The 17,363-nt window shown below is 37.3% G+C and overlaps 1 protein-coding gene across 3 annotated transcripts in view; it reads right to left on the bottom strand.

Moving 5' to 3' along the window:
- Positions 1-17,363, bottom strand: part of SYT14 (synaptotagmin 14) — a 132,719-nt gene that overhangs the window by 61,662 nt on the left and 53,694 nt on the right. For all 3 annotated transcript variants that reach the window (XM_045876144.2, XM_045876143.2, XM_045876142.2), the window contains exon 3: positions 2,566-2,837. In XM_045876144.2, the coding sequence (XP_045732100.1) occupies positions 2,566-2,837 (272 nt within the window). The remainder of the gene's footprint in view (positions 1-2,565; positions 2,838-17,363) is intronic.

The raw sequence follows: 17,363 nt of genomic DNA, 5'->3' as shown, positions 1-17,363 counted from the left end.
GACCTCCTTACCAGGGAACTTTCCGGAACCCTCACTCCTATTTCAGTTCAGTCATTTATGTGGATGGGCTCTAACATAGCTATATCCTGGATAAACCAAGAAGAAAGTAAGAATTTTCTATTTGATAAATAATATCTATTAAAGGAACAGTAGGAAGCAAAATAAACTTGAAAAAACACAAGACTGGGCTTTGTACTAACAGGCTATAAAAGCACCTAGTTATTGATATAATCTGCATTTGCTGTACTGTTTGAATATATTCAATTCTGCTGTAGAGACACAAAACAAGCAGCATACAAGAGACTCATCAGTGTTAACAGAGAGCAAGCTGGCAACTTCTGAAATATGGGCAAAACTCAAAGGTTGTATTAACTATAAATAATGAATAAGGAAGTAACTTGAGAGACAGGCAAAATTCAGAAGATACAGTAACTACAGATATTAACTAAGTTAATAACTTGGAATATATGCCAAAGATAGACATAATAAACATATTATAGAACAAATGAGCACTACCTTGAGAAAGGGGTGTGAAGCCCACGCCATGATCACATCACCTCTAAGCTAACAGCTGTGTCACCCATGTGTTCCTTAAGCAGAAACGCAAATAAAAAGGCTAACTGGCAAGTTTCACTGATGACCAGGAGTACCTGTCCCTGCATCTCTCTCAGAAAACAAAGTTTTTGGCCCTTGGCACCCCTGTTCAAATCTTGACTCTTGGGGCACCTGGCTGGCTCAGCCAGTGGGGCATGTGACTCCCAATCTGGGTGGGGGTCGTGAGTACAAGCTCCGCGCTGGGTGTACAGATTTACCTAACAAAATCTCAACTCTTGCCCTTGTCATCACACCGTATAAAGGGAACACTGATGGGGCAGAAAGAATGACAGGGACATATGGGCAATACTTAAATCAAGGCTCACACGGTGTGTTCCTGCCACCTGTACCTCCTGGCTTCCTATTCTAAGTGTGTTAACACCTAGCTCATCTTGCTCCTCTTACTTCTTTATATTTGAAACAGATTAAAACACACACACGTACATGCACGCACACACACACACACACACACACGTAATCTAAGCATCTGAATTTGGTCCACAAGTCCTCCGAAATAGCTTGTCTGGTGGTGTACTGGGAGGGTACAGATGCATCGAAGTAATTTCCCACACAATGATTTAGGTCAAGAGGGGCAAAAGGATCTAGTCGGTAAGAGCCCTGTGTGCGGTCGGACCTGGGTTTGGATGATAGCGCCACCATCTGAGAGGCGCTTATGGGCGGGCAAACTGCTTCACTCTCTGAGTCTGAATGTTTTCGTTTGTAAAGTGGAAGTAACTTCCTGAAGATGAGATTACTAACATGGAATGTGCTGACTGTGAAGCTTATAGCAAAATCTCTGGCATAATCGTGGCCAGCCACTGTTGTTGTTAATTCCACGATCCAGGCTTGGCTGCCAGCTTGCCGGCCAGCTCTGGGGCAAGTAAGTCTATACAACAGTGGTCTCGACATGTTCAGGCACAGGGCACAGGGAAGGATTCTTGGGGAAGATCGTGGAATCCTGATGGATTAAACTTAAAATCCCAATGTGGAATTTTCTTCTAAGTTAGATACTATATTAGAACACTAGAAATAGTAGAAAAGTAGTAACAGATAAAATGTGTTTTTAGAAATTATATAAGAAAAACTTAAAATTAAGGGAATTCTGTTCATAGCTCTACTTCCATTATTTAGTTTTGGGTGGTAGATGAAAATTCACCCAGTAAGAACACTGACACACTATAGTATTGTGAAATGTTGTCTGGGACAAAAGTTGTAAAAACCTACAATCTGAAAGAAATAAATCCTAAAAGCACATACTACCTAATGGAAACCTTTAAATTACCTTTACCGTTTTCATCATAAAAGGAAGATTAAAACAAATCCTTTCTAGACATGGAGAGACTTCAAAAGTTCAACACACCTATTTTTATTGTTATATTCACATTTTTGCTTCAAAATAGGAAATAACTTAAAACACAAACGACTCTAAACACATGATGCCATGCATTCAAGTTTCATTAGTAAAGCTGAACATCACTTATCCCTTCCATATTCCACGATATGAAAATGCAAAATCATCATTTTTGAAAAACTATAAAACACGAATGAGCAATCTCCCCTATGTAAAAATATCCCAAATAAAATAATTTTAAAAATAAAAAGCACATAAATAGGAACCTCAAGATGAAAGAAACATTTAAGTAATTCCAGAATGTTTTGTATAAAATGTGAAAATAGAAAGACCTATCTTGAGGTTGAAACCTAGGGAAGATAATATGTTTCAGTATCTTGTGAACTGCTCTCATTTTTAGCTACCCATCTTCCTTTTGGAGAAAAGGGAGGGGGGTGGGTGGAGAAGGATTCGGACAGTCCTGGTAAGTCCGCCGGATAAAGAGGAGATCCAGGATAACACTGGTACGTAAGCCACAAAGGACAGGAGAGCGATAAAACCTTCTTACCGAGAGGAGAAGCACAGGGTTATCGTCCTCCAATAACATGCATGTAAAAAGCTCTAGGTGTTGTGTTACTTACTTCCGGGCTCAGGACTGCGGTGCTGTCGCTTGGAACATCTTCTTCATATCCTTTATTAGGAAAACTTTCTATTTCACGACCTATGCTTCCTTCACTTGGGCACTTGTTATATGAGCATCTTGGACTGTTGCTGCAGTGGGAAAATTCACATTTACTGTCCCCAATTTCTGAGGGCGTACATGAGAGATGGGGAGAACCACTGTCATCCTGATATGGTGGTGGCTGCAATTCATCCAGTGGGGGTGTTCTTCTCATTCTCTGAATGCAGTTTCCTGACAATGATTAAGAATCTGGTCACTGTTTCCAATTAGCCTCAACATGCAGTACAGTCCACAATTACTGTAAATAACTTTAAGAAAACTGGATCAAGAAATTTGTGGCAACATAACTAGTAGATTCACTTGCGAGTTTCCTTCTTCCCTAACGGAGAGACGCAGAAGTAAAATAGCCTGGTCTCCCACTCCTCTCCTCCTGCACAGTAAGATTAGGAAAAATAAAAGTCACATACGTGGAGAGATGCTGTTATAGACCACAAAGATGGGAGAGTGATAAATATTAGTGAACTAGCTTATTTATTTAGTTCTTTCTTTCACAACAATCCGGAAGCATACACATATTTTGCCTACTACCCTATGATGTGGGGCCTCTCTAGCCACACTAGGTACAAATACGGGAGGGACCACAAACATAAAAACCTCATTTATTTTCTTCAGCTAAGGGGATGGACTTAAACTAGCACTCAGCTCAGCCATGTCAGAAACTATTTCTCCACATCCACATGAGATCCAGAATCCTAAAATGAGGTGCACTGTGAACCCAGGCCTAATCCCCATTAACGAGCAGAAACCGAATGCTGCATTTCAGCCAGTCTCCATAATCACGTGGCTGCTCCCTGCCCCACTGTGGCTCTCCCTGCCCCACCCCTGCCGTGGCCCCCTGCCCCCAGTGCCGCTCCCTGCCCCCACTGTGTCTCTCTCCCCCTTCTAAAGTATATGGCTCCACCTTGTCTACAGCAGGCATCTCTACCTCCAGCAATGAATCTGAAACCACATTTTCTTGTAGTCTTAAATTATCCTTTTAATTTTTACCTCAATGATCTGTCTCAGGAGCTCAGAATAAATAGGTCTGTGAACAGGATAGAGGTGGGGGGAGGAGGGGGATGTAAAAAAATAGAGCTGAGTATACAATTTAAGAGTAGCTAAGTCTCTGTAGATAAATCCTGAATGCAATATCAGGTATTAAATTTAAATACTACTCGTTTTTTCTTTTAATGGACTGTGAATCTCCGTTCTTAAAAGGGGCCCTGAAAAAAGGTATTTTGTATTATAATTCTTATAATGGAGTTCAGTTCAAACGCTCAATAGGTCTTCTGTTCTTCCTAAGATAGTAAAACTTTACATAAGAAATACAAAGCTCATTTAAAAATTATCACAATGCCTGGTTCAATGAAAAATATTAATTTGCATGAACTTAGCACAAATTTACATATTTGCTCAGAAGCAAATTTTAGAAAAAGAAAACTAAACATCTTACCTAGTGAGTCTAACATACCAACTTTAGTTTATAAAACACAAGCAAAAAATAAAAAAGTTACGGAATTAACATACTTGAAGCTAAATTTGAGAAGGGAAGATAGATTAAATTGATACACTGCACTTAGCAGCAAATAAATATCCCAGATTTCAGAGAGGGGCTTCCAGGAAACCTTTGGTTTTCCTGATAAAAGCAGGCAGACTCAACTGGCAGGCACTTTTTGTCCCTTCTTTTTCTTCCTGCCTGGAGCTGCGGTAGCCATCTTATAACCATGAAGTATACAAGCATGACAATGAAAGCTAAGGAGAAGGAAGCAGAAAAACAGAGAGTATCTGGGTAACTGAAACATCACTAGGTAGCTATCGCCAAACTTTCTGAAGCCTAAGACAAATCCCTCTAGGTTAAAAAACATAACAAGAAAACAGTGACAGTTGGATTTTCTGTTTCCAAATATCTATTGATACTTCTAAAATTATTTAACCAATATCCCCCCTCATTAAAAATGTATATTTAATCAGCCATTGAATTATAAATTAAATGGTAATACCTAATATTTGCTGTAACAGGAAGTCAATTAAAAATTTCCCAATGTAGTGGTTTTAGGAGTCGGCATACATCTTTTCCTTTACCTTTATTTTTTTTAAAAGAGAGGTGATCTTTCCCAGATCTCAGACCTGATTGCCCAGCATATTATCTCACAGGTCACACTGGAGAGAACTGGGTACATATCTATTCCTCAAACCATCTCTTAAGGCGGGGAGGATGGGATCACCACAATTGACTTAGATTAATCAGTAGCCATCAAAGTGAAGCTGGGGATGGAGTCAGCTTCAATGTCCATATTTACATGAGAGAGAGTAGATGCCACTCACCAAGAAAAAAAGAGAAAGAACTTAAATGAATAAAATCAGGTATGAAGATAGAGACGTTACAACTGAAACCACAGATATAAAAGATCATACAAGATTATTATGAAAAAGTATATGACAACAAATTGGACAACCTAGAAGAAACATAAATTCCTAGAAACATACTAGCTACCAAGATTGAATCATGAAGAAATAGAAAATCTGAACAGACCAATAACTAGTAAGGAGATTAAACCAGTAATCAATAACCTCCCAACAAACAGATGTCCAGGGCCAGATGGCTTCACTGGTGAAGTCTACCAAAACTTAAAGAAGAATTAATACTAACTCATCTCAAACTCTTACAAAAAACAGGGCGCCTGGGTGGCTCAGTTGGTTAAGCGACTGCCTTCGGCTCAGGTCATGATCCTGGAGTCCCGGGATCAAGTCCCGCATCGGGCTCCCTGCTCGGCAGGGAGTCTGCTTCTCCCTCTGACCTTCCTCCCTCTCATGCTCTCTGTCTCTCATTCTCTCTGTCTCAAATAAATAAATAAAATCTTTAAAAAAAAAAAAAAAAACTCTTACAAAAAACAGAAGAGGAGGGAACACTTCCCAACTCATTTTACCACGTCAGCATTACCCTGATACCAAATCCAGACAAGGACACTACAAGAAAACTACAGGCCAATATTCCTAATAAATATAGATGCAAAAATTCTTAACAAAATATCAACAAAACAAATTCAACAATACATGAAAGGCATCACACAATATGATTAATTGGGATCTATTCCAGGGATTCAAGGGTGGTTAGACATCTGTAAATCAAGTGATGCAATACAACACATTAACAAAATAAAGGATAAACAACATATGATTATCACAATAGATGTAGAAAAAGCATTTGACAAAATTCAACATCCATTCGTGACAAAAACTCTCAAGAAACTGGGTAGAGAGAACGTTAATCAACATAATAAAGGCCATATACAACAAACCCACAGCTAACAGTATATTCAACAGTGAAAGCTTCTCCTCTAAGATAAAGAACAAGACAAGGATGCTGACTCTTACCACGTGGAAATCCTAGCCAGAGCAATTAAGCAAGAAAAGAAATAAAAGGCATCCAAATTGGAAAAGAAGTAAAACTGTCTCTATTTCCAGATGACATATTATATATAAAAAACCCTAAAGACTCCACTAAAAAACTGTTAGGACTAATAAATGAATTCAATGAAGTTGTAGGACACAAATCAATATAAAAAATCAGTTGCATTTCTATATACTAACAACAAACTATCAGGAAAGAAATTTTTTAAAATTCCATTTACAATTTGCATCAAAAAGAACAGAATACTTACGAATAAATTTAGTCAAGGAGATGAAAGATCTACCTGCACCATACACTAAGAACTGTAAGATATTGATGAAAGAAATTGTAAAAGACACAAAACAAATGCAAAGATATTTTATGCAAATGGATTGGCAGAAATACTATTGTTAAAATGTCCATATTACTCAAAGCACTCTACAGATTCAAAGTGAACTCCATAAAAATTCCACTGCCATTTATTCACAGAAAGAAAAAAACAGTTCTAAACTTTGTATGGAACCACAGAAGACTCCAAAAGCCAAAGCAATCTTGAAAAAGAAAAACAAAACTGGAGATATCATGCTTCCTGATTTCAAACTATATTAAAAACCTACAGTAGTCAAAAGAGTATGGCATTGGCATAAAAACAGATACACAGATCAACAGAATAGATAGCCCAGAAATAAACACATATATTGCCAATTAATTTATTACAAGAGCCAAGGATATACAATGGGGAGAGGAAAATCTCTTTAATAGATGGTGATGAGAAAATTGGACAGTCACATGCAAACTAATGAAACTGAATCACTTTCTTATAAACAAAAAACCAACTCAAAATGGAATAAAGACTTGACTATAAAGCTTGAAACTATAAATCTTAAGTGAAAACATAGGGAATAAGCTCCTTCACACTGGTCTTGATAATGCCAGAAGTAAAGGCAACAGAAGCAAAAATAAACAAGTGGGACTATATCAAAATAAAAAGCTTCTGCATAGAAAGCCATCAAAAAAATTATAGGCAATCTATGGAGTGGGAGAAAATATTTACAAATAATATATCCAATAAAGGGTTAATACTCAAAATATATAAATAACTCCTCCAACTTAACAGCAAAATAACAATCTGATTAAAAAATGGGCTGAGGAACTAAACACATTTTTTTCAAACAAGACATCCAAATGGCCAATAGGTATATGAAAAGGTGGTCAACATCACTAATCATCAGGGAAATGCAAATCAAAAGCATAATGAGATATTTCACACCTGTTAGAATGCCTAATATCAAAAAGACAATGGATAACAAATGCTGGCTAGGATGGGGAGAAAATGGAACCCTTGTACACTGTTGGTGGGAATGTAAACTGGTAAAACCAGTTTTAAAACAGTATGGAGATTCCTCAAAAAATTAAAAATAGAACTACCATATGATCGAGCAATTCTACTTCTGGGTATTTATCTGAAGAAAATGAAATCACTATCTCAAAAAGATACCTGCACCCCATGTTCACTGCAGTATTACTTACAATAGTCAAAACATGCAAACAACCTAAGTGTCCATCAATGGATGAATGGATAAAGAAAGACACACTGGACTGTTATTCATCCAAAAAAAGAAGAAAATCCTGAATCTGCGACAACACAGATGAACCCTGAGGGCAAGTGAAATAAGTCAGGAGAGAAAAATACTGTATGATGTTACTTATATGTAGAATCTACAAAATCTGAACTCACAGATACAGAGAACAGATCGGTCATTGCTAGAGGTGGGGATGGGGGGGTAGTGAATGAAATGTGTGAAGGGGCTTTCCAGTTATAAGATAAATAAGTCCTGGAAAGTAATGTACAGCATGGTGACAGCAATAATGTATTGTAGACTTGAAAGATGCTAAAGGAGAAGATCTTCAAAGTTCTTTTTTTTTTTTTTAAAGATTTTATTTATTTGACAGAGAGACAGCGAGAGCAGGAACACAAGCAGGGGGAGTGGGAGAGGGAGAAGCAGGCTTCCCGGCGAGCAGGGAGCCCGATGCGGGGCTCGATCCCAGGACCCTGGGATCATGACCTGAGCTGAAGGCAGACGCTTAACAACTGAGCCACTCAGGCGCCCCTAAAGTTCTTTTTTTTAAAAAGATTTATTTATTTATTTATTTGACAGAAAGAGATAGGAGAGAGAGAGCATACAATCAGGAGGAGCAGAGGCAGAGGGAGAAGGAGAAGCAGGCTCCCCGCAGAACAGGGAGCCCCGACGGGACTCGATCCCAGGACCATGGGATCATGACCTGAGCTGAAAGCAGACACTTAACAGACTGAGCCACTCAGGCGCCCCAAGATCTTCAAAGTTCTTATTAGAAGAAAAAAATGTCTAACTATGTGAGGTGACCGATGTTAACTAAACTTACTGGGGTAGTCATTTTGCAACATGTATATATATCACATCGTATGTTGTGCAAATACCTTGAACTAATATGTCATATATTGATTATATCTCAGTAAAACTGGAAAAAGAAAAGTAAAGAATGACTAAACACTTCCCTTTCAAAAGCTTATACACTAATTGGGAGTATAAAAATACATATACATGGGGATTAACATAAGAATAAAAATATATATATATAAAAAAATACATATACACATGAAACCAAAGCAAAGAAACAAACCAAAAGAATATATGCCTAAAGAATATAGGGTTCAGGAAGAAGGAAGATAAAGGACATTGGCTAGAACCAACACAATCAAGTCCTTGCCTTCCAAATCCTTCACTCTGATTCCAGTTTTCATCTTTATTAAAATACCCTCTCTCTCTGTGGCTCTTTCTTCTTTAATAGCAGTTTCACTGTATTAACCCTTCTCATGTAACCAACACAATCTAACTTCTGTCTGGTAATAATCTTATACCTTACCTCCTTTAGTTTGCTTTTTTTTACATCAGGTCCCTGTCTAGCTGCCAGCCAACTAGGATATATTTACACAGCTGAGCTCCTGTCATCTGGGTCTTGTTGAGATTCAGTGTAACCACACTCCAGAGACCAAGGCATAAGTTACCCAAAAGACATTTAGTAATATTTAAAGATACTAAGTAGGCTCCATGAGTAGACCTCACTAGTGTTTCTGGATTTGAGAGAAAAAATTTTAGAGCTGTGAATTTTGGAATATACATATCAGGACATATAAATTATATACATATAATTTATGATATATAAAATATACTAATAAGAATAAATAAATAAATATATATTAGGATACCTTATATTTATTATATATTTATATGACACTTCATAATTACATAAATATATAATATATAAATTTATAACATGTAAATTATATTATTTATATATTTATTATGTATTTATATAATTATAAGGTATTATATAAATCCTTAAAGTTTTAAAAATAATAATACCATACGTTTCACTTTTCACTTTACTTTTACATTTTACTTTACAAAGTGAAGAACACTCAAATGTATCCAGAACAGGAATTTCATTTAAAAAAACGCAGTTACGAAGATTTTTCCTTTTTCAATCTTTTGCAACAATATCTTCTTTCTCTAATTGGCAACTACTTCATATCATATTCACAGTATAATAACTAAGAGTTGGCTAAAATTTAATGAATATTGGAAAATTTTTAATACAACTGTTTTATAAAATAACAATTTATACTATAGTTGTTAAATTACACTGTAACCATCCAACCTTAAGGGGAAATTTCTAGTAGAACTATCAAACACCAAAATGATGATAAGCTACTATTACTTTTTCCCTCATTTTACAACCTAATTCCATACCCTATTTTGTGGAAATGATAGATCCATAAAAGGATTCATGCATGGAAATATTTTAAGCATGTTAGCTTACCACCTGCATATTGCAGAGCACCCACAAAAGAAGATTAAGTATGTTTCTACCTTACAAAAAACCAGGATGCATGCATATCCGGAATATGACCTGGAGTTTTTAACATATTTGAGAGTAGTTTTCTAAGCTTCAGAACTTCAGTTCTAAAAAATGGTGAACATTCTACATCTCCAGAATTCAGTTTTCAAGTGTCTGTAAAAATTTGCCAAAACTGATCACATACAAGTTAAGGCTCGACACATTTCACAAAACTGGAAGCATAAAGAAGATACTTTCTGACCACAGTGAAATTAAACTAGAAATCAGAAACAAAAATATAACTAAAAAAACTATAGAAATCTAGATAAAATAACCAGAAATTAAAATGTACTTCTAAATAATTCATGGGTCAAAGAAGAAATCACAATAGAAATTAGAAAATGTACTTAAATAATGATAATAAAAATAATCTGGGAGCACCTGGGTGGCTCAGTCAGTTAAGCCATCTGCCTTGGCTCAGGTTATGATTTCAGGGTCCTGGGATGGAGCTCCCCATCAGGCCCCTCACTCAGAGGGGAGTCTGCTTCTCCCTCTCCCTCTGCCCCTCCCCCTGCTTGTGCTCTCACTCTCAAATAAGTAAATAAAATCTTAAAAAAAATAATCTGTATAAAATCCTTATGGAATGTGGCTAAAGCCATACTTAGAAGGAAATTTACGGGCCGAAGTGCTTATGTTGGGGAAGGAAGGGGAGTGAGGAAGGCTGAAAACAAGGACCTATTTATTCACTTCAAGAAGTTAAAAACTTGAAAAACAAACAAGTTAACTCAAAGAAAGGAGAAAGAATGAAATAATAAAGAGCACAAATAAAATAGAAAACATACACACAAAAGAGAGCATTAGTAAACCAAAATAAAACTCACTGAGAACACTAATAAAATCGATGAATTGCTGGAAGAGACTAGTCAGGAAGAGAAAGAGAGATGGTATAAATTATTAATATCGGGAATAAGAAGGAGGACATCATTTCAAACCCTCCAGACATTAAAAGGAGAGCAAGCTTTTCTTTTGTCCTCTCCTTTTTTGGAAATTCCAGTCCTAAAGCTAATCAGTGGGGCTGAAGGAGGCAGCAGTCTGCACTGGTAGTAGCATCTGTCAGAGCCTGGGTGAGATGAGGATGTCTACCCATGGGAGAAGCCCAGCATACTATTTTGGAGCCCAAGAGAGACGAGAAGGGCATCCATGTCCATACAGGGACAGCCCAGCATGAGGTGTCAGAGCTCACATAGGGTAAAGAGGGCACCCATCCAGGGGGCATCCCCTAAACAGCATGCCGGAGCCCAAGCTGGGTGAGAAATGCCCAGCATGGAGAGCCAGAGCCTCACCAGGATGAGAAGGCTCCCCACAGTGGGGCAGCCTCACATGGGGCAACAAAGCCCAAACGGGGTGAGCAGTGTATCTCCAATGAGGGAAAGGGGAGTCAAAGCCCGAGGAGGATCAGAGCCATGGAGGGGGGACCGGCGTGGGTTGCTGAAGCCCAGGAATGCAGAAGAGGGAAGCCACACAGAGGCACACCTGTGGAAGTACATCAGCACAGTTGGCCTGACACAGGAAAACCAGACCCGAAGCAGGATGGGGAAGGTATCCATGTGTGGGGGTAACCTGGCGTGTAGTGTTAGAGCCCAGGTGGGGTGAGGAAGGCAACTGTGTGGGGAAAAGGGGAAGTCCTGGAACACAGTGTCCGAGCCCAAGCAGGAAGTCAGAGCTTTGGTAAGGTGGTGAGGACATCCAGTGTGGATGGTATGCTAGTCTGGAGTGTCAGAACCCACGTTCTGAGGGTCATGAGGACATCCACAAGTAGAAAAGGCTGCAGGGGATAGCAGAGCCCAAATAGGGTGAGGGGGCATGCATGCAGACAGAGGGTGCGATTAATTGAATAATAAATATGTTAAGTTTAATGGAAGCCAGGTCTATCTCTCCGTGTTGGAAAAGGAAGTTACAATATGGAAAGGGGAAAATCTAGAACTCTGGTCTTGGATTAGAATTGAGAATATCAGTGTGAACTTAATTTTTAAATATTAGGTAAATACAGCATAAATATGCATATAATATGCATACAAACCATTTCGAAGTATCCTAGCTCTGTCCACTGAGAGGGTTTAAGAACAACACCTCAACAGGGGCTCCTGGGTGGCTCAATTGGTTAAGTGTCCGACTCTTTATCTCAGCTCAGGTCTTGACCTCAGGGTTGTGATTTCAAACCTTGTGTTCAAGAAGCTTGTCCAGTAGCTGGCCAAGAAGTATGATGCTTTTTGGCTTCAGAATCTCTGATCAAGCAGATCCCACGAATCCTAGGCCCAGGCCTGAGTAAGACTGGCGAGTTCTCTTCCTTGATGATGCACAATGAGAACATGGTGGCCAAAGTGGATGAAGTGAAGTCCACCATCAAATTCCAGAGGAAGAAGGTGCTGCATCTGGCAGCAGCCACTGGCCATGTGAAGATGACAGATGATGAGCTTGTGTATAACATCCACTTAGCTGTCAATTTCCTGGAGTCACTGCCCAAGGAGAACTGGCAGAACATCTGGGCTTTATACACCGAGAACTCCATGGGCAAGCCCCAGTGCCTATACTAAGGCATGGTTTAATAAACTCTAGTGTGCTACCATTAAAAAAAGGAAGAAGAAGGAAGAAGAAGAAGAAGGAAGAAGAAGAAGGAAGAAAGAAGAAAGAAGGAAGAAGGAAGAAGGAAGAAGGAAGAAGAAAGAAGAAAGAAGAAGAAGAAAACACCACCTGAATAGCAGTGTACACATCTAGTATCCAGATCTTGGCTTCTAAATCTACTCTTCACTGAAAGGGACCAGGACTCCATGAAGAAACAGCAAATTTCAGGGCTAGGATAAGAAGTTGAGAATAAGAATGTATTCAGAGAATAAGGGGGACATATCAAAAAGACAAAGACGCCAGCTTGAAGTGATTTGCACTGAACAAATCCCACAATTCGAGCTTCAAAAAAAAAAAAAATAGTTGAAGTAACTGATTATAACACATTGAAGAAAAGAGGAAAATTTTAATCCATCTAGATTAAATATATGAATAAATTGAAAGAACTTTGAGGAACAGATTTATGCACATAGTTACAAAGTACTTAATTATCAAGAGTACATACTTCCTTAAGGAAGAGATCAAAGTGAATAATAGGAATAACATGACAAATCAAAGTGTGCATCACCTGATAGGATGCAATGAGAGGAATAAGCACCACCTCCTTGGCCTTCCAGTTAAAGGTGCATAACCTGAATCTAATCATGAGAAATCTCAGACAAATGCAGATATTCTAAAAAATAACTGCTCTGTAATCTTCAAAAAGGAATGACTGAAAAACTGATCTAGCCCAAAGGAGACTAAAGAGACATGACAAAACATAATTTTGAACTAGATCCTTTTGCTCTAAAGGACACTATCTGGACAACTGTTGACCATGAATGGATTCTGAAGACAAGATGGCTATATAAACCAATGTTAATGTCTTTATTTTGATGGTTGTATTGTGGTTATGCGAGAGAATATTCTTGTTTGTAGAAAATATACACTAAAGTATTTGGGGGTGATGAAGCATCAGGTCAGCGGGCGACTTACTCTGAAATAGCTCCAGGGGTAAAAAGGATTTTGTACTATTTTTTGTACTATTTTTTGGTACTATTTTTCCAACTTTTGTTAATGTTGTGAATGTTTAAAACATTCTCCATAAAAAGACACTGTTGTATCTCTTGAAAATTTGAAAATCATAGGATACAAATTCCTAAAGAAAAAAAACCTAAACAGATCCAAGAAACAGGAAAATTATATAATCTTACACCTATTACAGAAACTGAACTCATACTTTAAAACCTTCCTAACAAAGAAAAGTCCAGGCAAATTTACCATTTAAGGAAGAAAAATCGCCAATTTTATACAAAATATTTTAGATAATATTAAAAAGAGGGAACACTTGTGAAATTATCTTATGAAGCTAGTATAAACTAGCTACCAGAGCCTGATAAAATATCTTACAAGAAAAGAGTAGGCCAATTCCTCTTGTGAACACAGATACAAAAATTCTACACAAAATACTAGCAAATGAAACCCAGGGTCCTATAAACAGGGAACTACATTATAACCAAGTTGGGTTTATACCAGGAATATAAAGTTATTGTACAAATGCAAGGTGGATTTACTTTTACTGCATTAAAAGAATAAAGGTAAAAAGTCACGTGATAATTGAATCAATTTTTTAAAAGCATTTGAAAAAAAAAGCATCTGATAAAATTCATTATCCATTCATGATAAAATCTCTACTCTGCACAAATGAGGGATAGAAGGCAAATTCCTTTATCCCATAAAGAGTATCTTTGAAAGTCCTACAGCAAACATCGTATTTAATGGTGAAATGTTGAAAACGTTACGTCTGGTATCAGGAATAAGACAAGGATGCCTATTTATCACCACTTCTATTCAACAATGTACTGGAAGTTCTAGCCATTGCAATAAGGTGAGAAAAAGATGTAAAAGGATTGGAAAAAAAGAAGTAAAACTGTTTTTACTCTCAGATGACGACTGAGATATAGAAATCCCCAAATACTTTAGAGATAATCTATTACAGCTAGTAAGCAAATTTAGCAAAGTCACTGAATATGGTTATCAATGTAAAAAAGATCAATTGAATTTCTACACACACAAATGAAAAATTAAAAAATGAAGTTTAAAAACAATCCCACATAAAATGGCACCAGATAACACCAAATACCTAAGAATGAATCTAAGAAATCATTTTGCTGTTATCTCTCAGTTTAGGGGTTTATAATTAGAATTATTATTAGCAATTGGCAGAGTCCACACTTCGGCTTCCTAAGCAATGGCTATATGGTGTAGGAAGGGATTGCTAGAAACCACTGGACTTTCCTTTCTCTAGGAACAAGTCATCCCAAGAGAAAAGGAGAGATTAGTCTACCATCAGAGACTTGAGAATTCCAAGTTTGGTGAATGTCTTCACTAGTTTGGTCACTGTGAAAATTAGTAAGCTTGAAAAATGGTGGCAGATTATCATAAACTTCTAATTAGACGATGACTTTAACTGGAGTTGCCACTCCAGATGGAGTCTCCTTATTAAGCAAATTAAAACAGCCTTGGTATTTGATATGTAGCTTTTACATAGAAAATGCTTTTTCCTTTGTAACAATCCAGAGAGAACAAAAGTAACATGTTGTTTTCACCTGGCAAAGACAGCAATACTTCTACTTCCCAGGGAAACATAATAAAATATTCTTGTTCTATACCACAATCTGCTCTGCAGAGACCTTGGCTGCCTCAACATCCCATTCTACATGCCCTTGATCCTCCTCTGAATGACAGCCAACTATTAGGACCTGGAGAGTAGGAGACTTGAGGGATTGAAGTGCCTTGGTAAAATATACATGTGTGACAGAATTGAGAACTCAATCTTATGAAATTACAAGGACTTGCCTCCTCAGTAAAGTTCCTGAGAATACAGGAGTATGATGGAATATTCCTCCCAACGTCAAAGAGAATTTCCTACCCCTTGTCTGTGTCCCACTAAGAAGGAGACAAAAAGTTTCGTTGGCCTTTTTACACTCTGAAAACAGCACATTCCATAGCTGAGTATACAGCTTTGATCCATCTACTAGGTAAAATAAAAAGCTTTTAGCCTTGAGTAGCACCCAGAACAACAGAAGTCTCTTTAGATGATCCAGGGTACGGTGAAATGAGCTTTACACTTGACCTTTAAAGACCCAGCAAACCAAATGGTCTTCAAATGTCTGTAGTAGGTGATGATGCTTAAAAGTATTAAGAAGCTCTGATGGTAGAATTCATTGGAGGACTCAATATATATATATATTTTTTTGCCATATCTTTGCTGACATTCTTGCTTCTTTTAATTTAAAATACTTTATTTATTTTATTTGAGAGAGTGAGGCCGAGAGAGAGAGAGAGAGAGAGGCCAAGTGGGCAGAGGGAGAGGGATCAGCAGATTCCCCACTGAGTAGGGAGCCCAATGCGGGGCTTGATCTCACGACTTTGAGATCATGACCTGAACCAAAGGCAGACACTTAACTGACTGAGCTACCCAGGCGCCCCGACACTTTTGCTTCTAAGATTTTAAAGCTTATTGCCAATCTGATGGGTAAAAGTTAGTATCTTGTTTTAATTTGCATAGGGAGGAGGACATCTTTATCAACCACTTATATTTTCTCTATATTCCCCACTAGATATTTACCTCTTTGAAGTGCTATAGTATTCTGTATATATTAAACACAGTATTCATATATTATTGGTATTTGGTATATGCTACCCATAGCAATCTATATATTTAATGCAATCCCTATCAAAATACCAACATTTTTTCATAGAACTAGAATAAAACTAAAATTTGTATGAAACCATAAAAGACCCTGAATAGCCAAAGCAATCTCAAGAAAGAAGAACAAAGTTAAAGGTATCATAATCCTAGATTTCAAGATATACTACAAAGCTATAGTATGGTACTAGCATAAAAAACAGACATATAGATCAATGGAACAGAATAGAGAGCCCAGAAATAAGCCTACACTTACATAGTTGATTAATCTACAACAAAGGAAACAAGAATATACAACAGGGAAAAGACATTCTCTTCAACAAATGGTGTTGGGAAAACTGGACAGCTACATGCAAAAGAATAAAACTGGACCACTTCCTTGTACCATACACAAATAAACTCAAAATGGGTAAAAACAAACAAGCAAGCAAACAAAACAAAACAAAAAACCTAAATGTGAGACTTGAAACCATAAACTCCTAGAAGAAAACATAGGCAGCAATTTCTTTGAGATCGGTCATAGAAACAGTTTTCTAGATATGTCTCCTTAGGCAAAGGAAACAAAAGCAAAATTAAACTACTGGGATTACACAAAAATAAAAACCTTGTGTGCAGCGAAGGAAACCATCAACAAAACAAAAAGACAACCTACACTGAACGGGAGAAGATATTTGCAAATGACATATCCGATAAGGGGTTAATATCCAAAATATACAAAGAACTTACAAAACTCAGCATGAAAAAAACCACCAATCCAATTAAAAATGGGCAGAGGAACTGAACAGATTTTTTAAATTATGATTTTTTGCACCTCCAAACACATTTTATTACAAGACAGAGTTCAGATTATTTTTGTACCATGACTTAAAACCCTTAATCTTTCTCACCTTATTTTCCTGGTGGTTTGAAATAATTTCTGAATCAAACTATATTTCACATAGAACTACTGACTTTCTACCAGTACAATCTTGCTCAGTACATCTATTTTCTGAGTGAAAAATCAATTCACGGTCTCTCATTTCTTGACTTTTAGGTTTTGTTAAAGATCATAGTCAGTTCAAGTGAAATGAGAAGTGGTTTGTTTGTTTTGAGAAACAACTCCTGGCCTACTATTAATATGAAACAGAAACTAACT

The sequence above is a fragment of the Mirounga angustirostris genome, unplaced genomic scaffold (assembly GCF_029215605.1).
Source record: "Mirounga angustirostris isolate CCGP_5_RB_7025 unplaced genomic scaffold, mMirAng1.0.hap1 SCAF_6, whole genome shotgun sequence".
Lineage (NCBI taxonomy): Eukaryota > Metazoa > Chordata > Mammalia > Carnivora > Phocidae > Mirounga > Mirounga angustirostris.
This window is presented reverse-complemented; position numbering and strand designations above follow the sequence as displayed.